The sequence below is a fragment of the Podarcis raffonei genome, chromosome 2, assembly GCF_027172205.1.
Source record: "Podarcis raffonei isolate rPodRaf1 chromosome 2, rPodRaf1.pri, whole genome shotgun sequence".
Classification (NCBI taxonomy): Eukaryota; Metazoa; Chordata; class Lepidosauria; order Squamata; family Lacertidae; genus Podarcis; species Podarcis raffonei.
In genome coordinates this window covers 23,354,719-23,368,577 of record NC_070603.1, presented here as the reverse complement: position 1 = coordinate 23,368,577, position 13,859 = coordinate 23,354,719, and the positions used below count along the sequence as shown (strand labels likewise).

General features: G+C 43.6%; 1 protein-coding gene across 1 annotated transcript; it reads left to right on the top strand.

Moving 5' to 3' along the window:
* Nucleotides 1–983: 983 nt before the first annotated feature.
* KPNA2 (karyopherin subunit alpha 2) lies at nucleotides 984–13,627 on the top strand. Its single transcript, XM_053375318.1, has 11 exons — nucleotides 984–1,113; nucleotides 3,238–3,330; nucleotides 3,416–3,556; nucleotides 4,226–4,314; nucleotides 5,296–5,564; nucleotides 6,933–7,027; nucleotides 7,125–7,388; nucleotides 9,594–9,827; nucleotides 11,040–11,222; nucleotides 12,062–12,211; nucleotides 13,032–13,627. The coding sequence occupies exons 2-11, from the start codon at nucleotides 3,268–3,270 to the stop codon at nucleotides 13,119–13,121; spliced, it is 1,578 nt and encodes a 525-aa protein (XP_053231293.1). The 5' UTR covers nucleotides 984–1,113; nucleotides 3,238–3,267; the 3' UTR covers nucleotides 13,122–13,627.
* The last annotated feature ends 232 nt before the right edge of the window (nucleotides 13,628–13,859 follow it).

The following is a 13,859-nucleotide window of genomic DNA, read 5'->3' as shown; positions in this document are numbered from 1 at the left end:
CTTTCAAAGACACTATGCATCTGTATACCGGTTTCTGGGAATCACAGGCAGACAGAGTGCTCCTGCTGCACTTTTTTTGCAGGCCTTTTAACTGCTTGGCCACTGCGAGAACTGTTGCGGTGTGTGTGTACAGTATGATTTTTTCTTTTTCTCCATTTCAAATCAAAACGTTTTACAAACTTTAAAGCACCCGAGGACTTCCCTTCTTCTCCTTCCACGGTTCATATGACGCATCATACTTTCCAACATTAGTGATGTATGGAAGTGAGAGCTGGACCATAAAGAAGGCTGATCCCTGAAGAATTGATGCTTTTGAATTATGGTGCTGGAGGAGACTCAGCCCTGAGTGCTCACTGGAAGAGAAGACTCCCTGGAAAAGACCCTGATGTTGGGAAAGAGGGAGGGCACAAGGAGAAGGGGACGACAGAGGACCAGATGGTTGGACAGTGTTCTCGAAGCTACCAGCATGAGTTTGACAAAACTGCGGGAGGCAGTGGAAGACAGGAGTGCCTGGCGTGCTCTGGTCCATGGGGTCACAAAGAGTCGACTAAACAACAACAACTTTCCTACGTATTTTACTATCACCATTCACATCAACTTTCCACTTTGACATCCATCAAATATTGTCTGCTCGGCTGAATTTATCTTAATGCTGCCAGCCTCCTTCCTCTATTCTTGTCTTGTCTTCACCAGTTGCCCTGGGAGCGGCTAACGATTCCTCAATCCCGCCCTCCATTCCCGATCCGAATCCGGCTCGGATTCATTCAAATAAAGCACTAAGCAGCCGCGCTGAATGCTGGGGCTTGTAGTCCCGCGAGCCGGTTTTCTTAACAGCTCTCGCGAGGTCTTGGCACCGGCGGGGACGTTCCCTCCCCTCCTCCTCCTCCTTTCAGGAGCGAGCGCGAGCTCGGAGCGCGTCCTTATTTTCAAACGGACCAATGAGCGCTCCAACTTGACTCGAACGCACCAATGAGAGAGCGAAAGCGCAGGGAAGTTCAAATCGCCCACCGCGGTGGGCGGAGTATTAATAGTCGTGGAGCGAGAGGCCGTGTCGGGTGCTGCTTGCTGCTGCTGCTGCGACGCGACGAGACGAAGCCGGGGCTCCCTTTTCGGGTAGGGGATACCCCCGACGGTGCCCTGGAGGGACCGAAATTGGGGGAAATGCGTGCGGGACCGCGCTGGGCCCCCCTTTTATATGACAAGAGAGAGGCATTTGGGGCAGAGGGAGACGCCTCTGGAAGGTTTTTAGGGGGAGGGGACGGGAGTGGATTCTTTGCTTTTTCTCCTCACCACCTTCTTTTCCTGCTCACTTGCTCGCTTATCCGAACTGGGTTTTGCCCTTTCCTCCTCCCTCCGCTGTCCTTTTTCCTTTTGTGCCGCGTCTCTGGAATCTCGAGGGCGACGTGGCGGGTGGGTGGGAGGGATGCCTTGTGGGTGGTCCCCCATAAGCCGCTCTGGCTCGGCTCAAGAGAAGGTTTTCTTTTTCCTTTTCTCCTCCTGTTGATGAGGCTGCTTTTTAATGTTTTAACGTTGTATTTTAATCTTATTTTTAAGTTGTATTCACTCAACTTGATTTTATTGTTTGTTAGCCGCCCTGAGCCCGGCCTTGGCTGGGGAGGGCGGGGTATAAATAATAATAATAATTATTATTATTAGAGACGCTCGGCGAGTGAAAGTGACTCGAGCCTGAGCCGTTTAGTTAGCTGAGCCCGTCCTTTCCTGGTGGAGAAATGGATACCTTCTCTTTCTCTCTCGCACGTGTTCGCTTAAAGGGGAGCTGGGGCAGGAGAGGTTTAAGAAAGGGTGTAAGGAGTGTTAGAAACTGAGGTGGGATCTTCACACACGGAAAAATAATCTGAAAACGCTTTTTTTAAAGCGCTTTTTAAAAAACGCTTTGAATTTTCCATAATGCTAGCCATCGCCATCTAGCGTCACGTTGTATGTTGCACTTGAATCAGGCTTAAAACGGTTCACTTGCAGTTGCAATAATATGAAAGCTAGGAGCTAAAGAGCACCTTAAACCGAGGCTATGGGCGCAACAACGTAATGTCTATGCACACTTTTTTAATAACAAGAATACAAAGCTGAAAACGAATGAACTGCAACTAAAATATTGTGTTCGTTTTCCATATGGTCTAGTCCTTTCCTTGCCCACTCCCCTAATATTCGTAAGAGGTTCTCTCCTCCAGTCTTCAGAGAGTAGCTGGAAGTGGGGAGGAAGAAAAAAGGTCCTCCTTTCCTTCTACTTGGCAGTTTAATTTGAAATCTTAGGTGCAGTACTGTGCCCAGAGCTCATAATGAAATTCCCTGTCGTAAAATGTGCCTAGAACAATTTTCCTATTAATAAGTAACAACCAGTAGGATTGCATCTCAGGGAAATGTGAAAGTGATCCTGAAAATTTGAGGACTTGAGGAAGCTTGGCTTTCAAATCCTGAATTGGAGTGTTGAGGTCCCAACTGTAGCAAAGCTGTCCATTCTATTGTTAAAGCCCCGAGGGATAACTCTTACATGTCACTTTGTCATTCCTTCCTTTTTCCTCCAAGGAAGGAGAATTTGAAACTGAGAGTACCCATTCTTGTTTACTCGGAAGTAAGCACCACTGAGTTTAGTTGAACTTGCTCCCAGTACACAGTTCCTAAGATTGCAGCCGTAATAACTGACACAGCATCACAGGAACGCTGTAGATTTTGTAGTTATTTCAAATGTTGAGGGTGCCTGAATGAAAGAGGGGTGGGGGAGTTAACTGAAGCCTAACAAAACAGAATATACCTTATTCTAGGGTTGCCATATTTTGAAGAGCAAAAAAGGGGACACATTTTTATCTATGGATCGCTATGACGGTTCTCGTTTAAATACCCATGGAAAAAGAGGATGTGTCCTGGAAAAAGAGGACATATGTCAACCCAACTTTATTCTCTTTCTGGTGTTAAGTGTTTTGCAGGCTCCCAAGGCTGTAATCTGAAGGACACTGTCTTGGAGTTGAGAGCCACTGAGCTTAGTAGGACTAGCTCCTGGTCATATTTGATTCTATCCTCTCTAAGTAGACTAGTTTTATTTGAGTTGGGTGAAGAGTGGTTCATGTTCTTGAACAGGCGGTGATACCTTTAACAACTCCACGGGCTTTACAATTTTGAAATAACAGATAAATGACATAAAACATAAACTTCCTTGGGTGCCTTGCCGGAAAGGCAATATATCAATGCCATAAACAAATAAACTGAAAAATCTCTTTGCAGATTTGAAATCTTGCCTATATCGAGATCGAGATGTCTGCCAATGAGAATGCTGCCCGTCTCAACAGGTTCAAGAATAAGGGAAAGGATTCTAATGTGAGTAAACCTGACTGTCGTTAGTTTTTTGTTTTGTGTGCCCAAAAATGCAGTTCAGTTTTTTAAAAGCTTGCGTTTTCACCAGGAAATGAGGAGGCGGCGGGTGGAAGTCAACGTGGAGCTGAGGAAAGCCAAAAAAGATGATCAGATGCTTAAAAGAAGAAATGTTAGCACTTTTCCTGATGATGCCACATCCCCTCTACAAGAGAACAACCGGAACAATCAAGTAAGCAATGAGTCGAGGCCCCTCTGGCTCCCTTTCTCACTATACGGATGTCTTGTTTTTCCAAAAAAATATATATTGAGAACATAGGTAGTACCAGTGGAGACTGCCTGCTAATGGAAGGGAATCCCTCAGCTGATTCTTCACTGCATTGTCCACCTTGAATCTGTTCCAGTGGGTTGGGGAGAACCTCTGGTCCAGATCTAGAAGGTACTTGGGTAGTTGCAGGGCAAGTGGGGATTGCTGATTATCTTCCTCCTGCCCTAAGCAATTTCATTTCAGCAGCAACCTGCCATTGTTGGGTATTACCCATCGGGAGCTTCTTTCTACTGAGTCCACCTACCTCTGTATTTTCTGACTTGACCAGCAGCAACTCTTCAGATTTTCAGGCAATATTCATTCCCTGATTCCAAGGATCAAAACTCCAGATTCTACATTCCTTTGCTTTTATGCAGCATAAAGAAAATAATTGGTTCTAGTATTTGAATAAAGAGTAGCCACACGTGTGGCTTAAATCTTCCTTTTCTTTTAGGGACAAAATTAATTTGAGCATTGTCTATGTTGGAAAACCATCTGGAGTGTTGGAAGGAATTCTGAGTTACTTTCTTTTTTTGTCAGGAAAGACAACCTACTTAATGCGTAGGTGTGTATAACTTGAATTTTCTTTTGCAGGCCACTGTCCACTGGTCTGTTGAAGAAATAGTTAAAGGCATCAACAGCAATAATGTGGAATGCCAACTGCAGGCAACACAGGCTGCCAGGTAAACATAAAGAGACATCCATGTTCTTTGCACCTTGACTATGGCAAGCCAATGACTTGCAATAAGAGCTGTGACTTCAATTATAATTTGAGGTTCTGAAACTACTATTTACAGTGAATAGCTGGCATTTTACAGTTCTCAGCACTGAAGAGAGTGGGCAAGCTTTCTCTAACATAATGTTCTTGTCTTAACATCTTACTATCTAGCCACCCAGAGTGGCTGGGAAAACCCAGCCAGATGGGCAGGGTATAAATAAATAAAAATTATTATTATTATTTATTTGCCACATCTTCTCCTAAACATTAAATAGTTGACTGCCTTGTTGGAGGGTGAACCTAACTAAAGCTAAATGGCACAAGTCTGAATGTGAATGCACATCGGAGGCTGACTAAACCTCAGCTCCTTGTCTTGTAGTTCCAAAACTGGCTAACAATAAAAGTGATAAAGATAATTTAACTGCTAAAATGTTATGGTGCAGGTCCCCATCTGGGGTGCTTCGGGCAAGCATCTGTCACTGTGATGCCTATTAAGTCTTCTCCAGTCCAGGCTAGTGCGTTCACATAGCTATGAACCAGGCTGATGGTACAATGTGATTATGAGAGGGTGTCTCTGAAAGCATTAATTTTGAGTCATTGGAGCTAGGAGATCAGTTCTGGAACTGTGCATTCAGTCACATCGCCTATTGCTTGAAAATGTCAGTTCTCATGTAAGAATTCCCCCCCCCCAAAAAAAAAACCTGGTGTCAAAACAATCTGCGGATTTTGTAATTGAAGTTGGGGTGTTTTAAGCCCATGTGCAGGACTTGACAGAAAATGGCAATTTATTTCATGAAACCCTGCTAGACTAATGGGCACCATTTCTAGGTGGGGTGCTAGTTGTGCATAGCATGCAACAAGGGCTGACTATCAGCTTATAATGGATTTGAGGACTGTCTGTAAAATGTTGATGAGTGAAACCAACTTGCTTTCTTCTTTCTCGTAGGAAGCTCCTATCCCGAGAAAAGCAGCCCCCTATAGACCAGATAATCAGAGCTGGCTTGATCTCAAAGCTTGTGACCTTCTTGGGAAGAGTAGATTGCAGCCCTATTCAGTTTGAATCTGCTTGGGCCTTGACCAACATTGCCTCCGGCACATCAGAGCAGACAAAAGCTGTCGTAGATGGTGGAGCAATACCTGCCTTTATTTCCTTGCTGGCTTCCCCCCATATGCACATCAGTGAGCAAGCTGTGTGGGCTTTAGGAAATATTGCAGGTAGGCCAATACTACTGAGCGCGTGCACGCTCTCTCTCTCTCTCTCTCTCTCTCTCTCTCTCTCTCTCTTCTGTGGATTACTTTGTCTATGTGTACTTTAAATGAGTATGCAAAATGTGGAAATGGATGATACACTTGAAATCGTGCACTTGAAACTGGATATGGTACCATCAGGACACAACGTCATCAAAGCTAGAAATTACGTCATTCGTTAGTCAGATCTAGAAATCCCCCACATTGCTTTCTTGGGCATGCACTCTTAAACAATATTTAAATGTTAAACAATATTTAGTATTGTTTTATTGGTTTCTATTTGTTGCTAGTATAGGATATTTTGCTTTTTAACGTTTGATGCTTTGTTGTGTTTTTATATACAGTGGAACCTTGGTTCTCGAACTTAATCAGTTCCGGGAGTCCGTTTGACTCCCGAAACAGTTTGAAAACCAAGGCGTGGCTTCCAATTTGCTGCAGGAGCTTCCTGCACTCAAATCAGAAGCCGCATTGGACATTCTGCTTCCAAAAAACGTTAGCAAACCGGAACACTTACTTCCAATGTTGCGGCATTCAGGAGCTGATTGGTTCGACAAGTAAGCCATTCAGGAACCAAGGTACCACTGTACTGTATGTTGTAAGCTGCCCAGAGTGGTTGGGGAAACCCAGCAAGATGGGTGGGATATGAATTTAAAAATTTATTATTATTGTTATTAGTTGGCAATTTCCTATTTACATTGATTAAAGCGTGTCACTTTATGGTTGAAGCTGATATTTTGACCATAAAGAAATTCTACTCCAATGGCCTTAACTTTGAGATCTGAAAGCTGTTCAGTCAGTAACCAAGGAAACTTTTGCGTAGTTGAATAATTCTGTGAAAGTTTCTCAAGAAATCCCGTGTTTATTGACAGGAATTGAGGTGTAGTGGGGAAGGATGAGTGTGGAAAGCACTTGAAGGGACAGGTGGAGAAAACACGGTCCTTTTGGTCATCCATGCTGCTCCATAAACTCAGGCTACGGTTGTTTAGTACGTCTTTGATCTGGGCACTCTTCAGCTTAATGCAGGGATTCTGCAGACTGAATTGCAGCAGCCTGAAGATAATCTCTGTGCTGATGTATAGGGCCTTATCCAATTGTGCCGTTTTTGATGTTGAGAAACTCCTATATGGTGGCATCTGATGGCCAGCATCTGTTGCATTGTGGGTTTAATGCTTTAACTGCGCCCAAGTTGTCCTATGCCAACGCTTCCCTGTGGGTTTCTCCTGTCAACGTTTTATTTACAAAGTGCGGACTCAAAAGAAAAAAATAATGGCTGTGTACAATTTAAATATCGTGGTGGTGTGTATCTTAACATTCGATCTCAATCTCTACCTTCAGGTGATGGTTCTGCCTACAGAGACCTGGTCATTAAATATGGTGCCCTCGAACCGCTTTTGGCTCTGCTTGCTGTACCTGATCTCTCCTCTATCGCTGTAAGTGTTTGAGCGTTGCGGCGGCAATTTGGCTGCCAGGCACTTCTGTGTTAAAGCAACAGCAGCGCTAACAAATGAACTTCGTGATTGCTTTCAGCTTGGCTACCTGCGCAACGTAACCTGGACTCTGTCAAACCTCTGCCGTAACAAGAACCCTGCGCCGCCCATAGAAGCTATTGAACAGATCCTTCCCACTTTGGTTCGCTTGCTGCACCACCATGACCATGAAGTCTTGGCAGATACGTGCTGGGCTATTTCTTACTTGACGGATGGCTCGAATGACAGGATTGAAGTGGTGGTGAAAACAGGGCTCGTGCCGCAGCTGGTGAAGCTCCTGGGATGTGGAGAAATTCCCATAATGGTAAGCTGGATACAACAAGAACATATGAATGAAGGTTTGGCAGGGTTAAGAAACCCTGCTTTATTGGGCTGATCTGACTAGATCGTTGCTTTTAATCACAAGCAGCTATCTTCAGCACAAACAGCACATTGTTCCTTAGGAATGCATCCTTTTTAATGTTAAGCTTTGCTCCAATACGCTATGACCTGGAATCTTTTCAGTTAGTACAGATGCAGTCCAAAGCCTACTTAAAAGGTAAAGGGGCCCCTGACCATAAGGTCCAGTCGTGGCTGACTCTGGGCTTGCGGTGCTCATCTCGCTTTATTCGCCGAGGGAGCCGGTGTACAGCTTCCGGGTCATGTGGCCAGCATGACTAAACCACTTCTGGCGAACCAGAGCAGCACATGGAAATGCCGTTTACCTTCCCGCCAGAGCGGTACCTATTTATCTACTTGCACTTTGACGTGCTTTTGAACTGCTAGGTTGGCAGGAGCAGGGACCGAGCAACGGGAGCTCACCCCATCACGGGGATTCGAGCCACCGACCTTGTGATTGGCAAGCCCTAGGCTCTGTGGTTTAACCCACAGTGCCACCCACGTCCCTAAAGCCCACTTACCTAGAAGTAAAAAAAAAGGTTACTTCCCTGGGAGTAAGCCCCATTGAATGCAGCAGGATTTACGTCCAACTAGACTTGGTTAGGTTGCACTTCTAATGCACCTCAAACTACAGGGACTGTTAAGTACAGATACACTAACTGCCAGGGCAGGGAGTGGCAATAACACATAATTTAATTTACTCTGACTAGCACCGGGTAGGACTATTTTTTTGTGTGTGTGCTTATAAGCATCAGCAATAGACCATGCTTTGTTTAACGCTTATAAAGTACCTAGCATTTTCTGTGTGCTGTTAAAATCTTGAACAATCCCTGCCCCCTCCCAGGCTCACAATCTTACTAAACACAGCAGAAAAACTCAAGGAATGGGGAGAGAGCAAGAGTTGAAGAACATGTGTTTCTTCTGTGACTGATGAATGGAGCCAGGTTGTCTTCTCTCTTCCAGGGATGCAGGGATTGCAGCCTCCCGACAGCCTTAAGTCTCACGACTGGTGGCAGAGGCCAAAATGCACCTCCCTTTCGGCTCTGCTGAACGTGGTGACTGACACTCTTTAGTTCTCCTGAGTGGCGTTCGTGCTAGATACTGGGAAAATAGACTATAAGTCGGCACCCAGAATCTGGATAAAAGGGAAAAATCTGTAATACAGGGCAGTTGTCCAAGCCACACAGCTTGCATCAATGGATACCTCATTCATTCATGGTGCAAGCACATCGAGGGAGGCTCTGCGACATGTTTGGGTCCCTTTCCTCACACTTTGATAGCCATGACGAAAGGACTCCTTTGATTTTTTCCCCCTCTGGGCACACCTAGGCCACTTTACAGTATATAATTGGGCCCTTAGAATTTGTATGGCATGGGATCAGCCACGATGCCCATTCCATGCAAGCAATTCATACTTTTAAAATAATATATGAAATAATAAAATAATATACTTTAGAAATATTTCAGGACACACACCCCTTTCCCAATAATGGATGACTAAAATTCCAGGCTGCCCAGCCATCCGTACAGGTGAACGTGCTCTGGGTTGATGCCCAATTTTAACAATTTGGGGCCCAGTTTGAAGAGTTCCTGGTCCTCCCTTTGCATGGTGACATTTTCACAGAACGCTGCCTCGAAATGCATCCAAAGAACGTGCCTCATCAGGAGGAGTGCATAAATGTAGCAGGAGCAAGGCGCTTTTTAAAAAAATGTCTCGTTTCTTAAGTGCTTTGCATAATACCACGTCAGAAATGTACGGCTTGTTTGTGTTTTTGGCACTGAAATAGAGCTGTAATGCCTATTATTAATTAATTAATTAATTTAATAGGATCCTTAATATAATAGCCAAGGGTCTGCTAAAAGCTAGTTCTATGTACTGCACACACCATGAAACTCTTTCATAAGATCCATTTAGGTTGTCTCCATCGTGTGTTGATCTGATGCTGGTGCCAGCTGGATGCTTGTCATGTGAATGGGTCCCTAGCCAGCTGGAGACTGACCACTATTAGTGAACTCTAGATTAGACAGTGTCACCCTTTGATACATCTCTTTAATAGTATGATATACCTAGCTTAATATGTGTGGTTTATGAATAACTTCTCAAATGGCTTTAAACCCTTTTTCCACCCAGACACCTTCGTTAAGAGCCATAGGAAACATTGTCACGGGGACTGATGAGCAGACACAGATTGTAATAGATTCGGGAGCGCTCGCTGTCTTCCCCAGCCTGCTTACTCACCACAAAAACAACATCCAGAAAGAAGCAGCCTGGACCATGTCTAACATCACGGCCGGCCGGCAGGACCAGATCCAGAAGGTTGTGGACCACGGGCTTGTCCAATATCTCGTTGGCATCTTGACAAAGGTAAAAAAAGGAACCTAAACCTAATTCCCCCCCCCCCAATGTGCCATTTCTGCCGCAGACGAACACTGCTTTTAAAAACTTTTAAGACCAATATTTTTGTTGCCAATATGTTTGGATCAGTTAGATCCCAGAGATTTGGGCTGAGGTTTGGAAAGCACACGGAGCTTAAAAGAAGTAACAGGAAAGAGCATCACTCTCTCAACTTCTTCCTTTTAGCCCTATGTATTTTTCAAGAAAGAAAAATGATAAGTTCTGCGGGGGTGGGGGCTCGGGCTCTATCTTCATGGGCACAAGGTGAAGGTTGCAAGAGTACCATTTTATTCATGGGCACCAGGTTGGTTGACCTCCAGCTTAGGGTAAAACAAAAAAAGGAAGGCCCTCTTGGGACACAGTAAAGTATATAAAAAAATACCATTGCTTTAATACTGCGTTTTTTAAAGAAAACTTTCCTCAAGCGCATTCATTGGCCACATTTAACACATTCAACTATAGTAACATCATGGAACTTTGAAGTGTCAGGCATAGCTCTAATGGCTTTAGCCCAAACGTAGCAGAGTTTTCCTGCACAGCGAAGAAGCTAGTTGAGGTGGAAATGACTAGTCAGCTAGACTCAGAATAACTATTTACAGGATTTATTAAAAGGAAAAATAAAACCAGCAGAGTTTCTGCATACAAAACAAAGCAAAATAAATCCTTTCTTTCTCTCTCTCTCTTAACCATACACAGCACTCCTACTCCTAACACACACCTAACACAAACTGTGCTAGCATTCCTAGATAACAGAGTTGAGTGCTGGTCGTTAACCAATCAGAGTAAGTAGTTTCTAGGTCAAGCTGACCTTGGCTTTCTGCCAAGAGTAAATTGACACTGCCTTGAGTTAATTGTGTGAAGCCAGAATCTGTAAGTTTCCCATGAGAACCAATTAACAGAAACTGAACATAACATTCATGAACTGGAACAAGCCGAAGCAACTCTTCACAACCATCAATGTGGTTTTTTTTAAAAAAAATTATTAGAAAACACTTTGAAGGGCTGAACAGAAGCTGTAACAATTAGCTATAAACGGTTTTGTTGACTTTCATAAGCACCTCTCCAGATATTTTTTCCTGAGTTTTTCAACGTGAAGTATCTTGTGACCAAACCTCCCTTTGACTTCTTCCTGACCATCATTGCTAGCTCTATGTAATAATACTCTTGTGTGTATTAAAACAGGGAGACTTCAAATCTCAAAAAGAAGCAGTGTGGGCTGTGACCAACTTCACAAGTGGTGGAACAATTGGCCAGATCATATACCTTGTTCAGGCTGGTGTGGTGGAACCACTGTTGAACCTGCTGGTGGTTAAGGATAGCAAAACCATCCTAGTGATCCTGGATGCCATTAATAATATTTTTGCGGTAAGTTGACCCAAAGAAGCCTGGGGTCCGGTTCCAAATGCTCAGTACTGTTAAAAGTGAAGGAGCATCGTTTAAAGAAGATTGGAAAATGTTTGTTGAATATATGGGGGGGGTTGTGTACGCTTGAAAACGTTGGCAGCATTAAGATAAATTCAACAGTGTAAATAAGTTTTGATGGAAGTAATAATGGAATACTGAATGGTTTAGTTTATGTAAAATATGCAGTGATTTATGTTATGCAAAATGAACCATGGAAAGAGAAGAAGGTAAGTCATTGATATTTTAAGGTTGTTTAAATTAATATTCTAAATTGTTATACACACACACATATACATATATACATATACACACACACGCGCGCACACAGTGCTTTTTTCTTTAAAAATGTTTAGGGATACTCTCATTTTGACACAATAAAAACCACCATTTTATAGTTCAAATTGTGAAAAATAAATACAGTAAATGGACATAAATGTTTAGGGGTCTGCGTACCCCTGCTTCCCCCCATAAAAAGCACTCTGTGTGTGAGTGTGAAGGAACATTGGCCAACAGAAGCTGCAGGTCTCAAGTTATTTCACCTGCGTGAAATCTCAATAATTTGCCTACTCAAAGGAACTGCCTCAACAGTATCCCGCAGTATTGGGCAATTGCTTCTAACTGTTACAGCATGGAACCCCATGATGGTTAAAGTTGCACCAGCGCCTCTGCTTATGGTCGTATAGTCATACACAGTATTTTCCATAACTGCCGTTATCTGTACTATAATGCTTTGAATCGAGGATGGGGTTTGCAGATGGATCGATAACGGTGCTACCAAATGTTACGTATTCTTTCGACAGGCAGCTGAGAAGATAGGCGAGACCGAGAAGCTTTGCCTCATGGTTGAGGAGTATGGTGGCTTGGATAAGATTGAAGCTCTACAGTCCCATGAAAACGAGCAGGTGTACAAGTCTGCGGCAAACCTGATTGAAAAGTATTTCTCAGCAGAGGTGAGCAAGCTCTGAGCTGGCCAAGTGGCAGTTGCAATGTTGTGAAACAGTGGCAGTTGTACCATGTAAGAGATCCTATTGTACTGATCAGGGGTTAAAGTGTGTTCTGATAGCTGTCAGTACGCGGATGGCGCTGTGGTCTAAACCATTGAGCCTCTTGGGCTTGCTGATTGGAAGGTCGGCGGTTCAAATCCCGGGTGAGCTCCCGTTGCTCTGTCCCTGCTCCTGCCAACCTACCAGTTCGAAAGCACGCCAGTGCAAGTAGAGAAATAGGTATCACTGTGGCAGGAAGGTAAACGGCATTTCCGTGCGCTCTGTTTTCCGTCATGATGTTCTGTTCTGCCAGAAGTGGTTTAGTCATGCTGGCCACATGACCCAGAAAGCTATTTGCGGACAAACTCCATCTCAGCCTGAAAGCAAGATGAGCGCCACAACCCCATAGTCTTTGACTGGACTTAAACGTCCAGGGGTCCTTTACCTTACCATACCTAGTTAGCTCGTTGCCTAGTTTCCTTTAAGGGGTCCTTTATCTTTTTAAAATTTTACTACTGTAGGGTTTTAGCTGGTTGTTAAATAGTTGCACTGTAAAGAAAAAGGGGGGAAAAAGCTATTGGGTGGCAAAGAGGAGGAATGGTCGTGCCAGATGTGCAAAGTCCATCTTGTACCTTTTTTAAAAAAAGGTTTGTATGTGCCAGCTTGCGCTAAATCTGATTGAAGCTAATGGACACACTAACCTTGCTCCTAACTGGCTCCAGCCATCTTATTGGTTGCTGTATCTGCAACCAATTATTATACTTAAAAGTTTCTTCTGCTTGTTTAGGAAGGAGAAGATGAGAGTGTCGTCCCGGAATCCAGCACCGATGCATACAATTTCCAGATTCAGGACACTTCCAACGCGTTCAACTTCTAGCTGTTCTGTGTGACACAGCATTCAACCTCTCTAATCTGTCTTTGTCTGTCTCCTTCATCTTGTTTTTACTGCCTTTCTTTTTTTTACGTGAAATGTGAAGTAGCACTTCGTTTACAACTGAAATGTACTTGAACAGTTCATGGCAGAGTGTTTATGGTTTGTGAACTGGCCAACTGTCTTCCTCTACCTGTTTTTTTGTATAATTGTAAATTCTTCAGTTCTGTTTCTTTGAACTAACCTTCAGCAGCAAAGGACTTGCTGGAATTTAGGCTGCTCCATGTGTTATTTGGAAAACTTTAAAAACAGCATGTGGGCTCTGGACTTCCTGATAACCTCCTTAGCCTGCTAAACACACATGCACACAGAGCACAAGGGATGTGGTCATATCCTGGCAACATAGCCATCTCAATGGAGTTTGTGCTTCCTTGGCTTTCAGGGCAAAGCCTTCCAAATACTTTTTTTAAAGAGTTCTTGTTCAAACTTAATAAACTGGTATCTGCATATAAGCAAAGTTGTTAATCTCTTCTTTGAAGATGCAAAATAGTGCCTGTAGCTGTTGAACTATAAAATACAATGATTAAAAGACGCAGTAACAATTCAGTTGGGAAAATAAAGCATGCAACAAAAGAGACAATTTGAAAGCATGATGAAACGGTTTTTTAAAAATTGAAATGAAAAAATGGGAGTGTAAAGAGCTAGGGAGCAATGCGATGGTTGGATTACTCCTCCTCTTCCCAC

Excerpts from the sequence above, each read along its gene's own strand:
- KPNA2 (XM_053375318.1), top strand. The coding sequence starts at position 3,268 with ATGTCTGCCAATGAGAATGCTGCCCGTCTCAACAGGTTCAAGAATAAG. Across the intron at positions 7,028-7,124 it reads CTGATCTCTCCTCTATCGCT|CTTGGCTACCTGCGCAACGT; the intron begins GTAAGTGTTTGA and ends GATTGCTTTCAG. Across the intron at positions 7,389-9,593 it reads GTGGAGAAATTCCCATAATG|ACACCTTCGTTAAGAGCCAT; the intron begins GTAAGCTGGATA and ends TTTTCCACCCAG.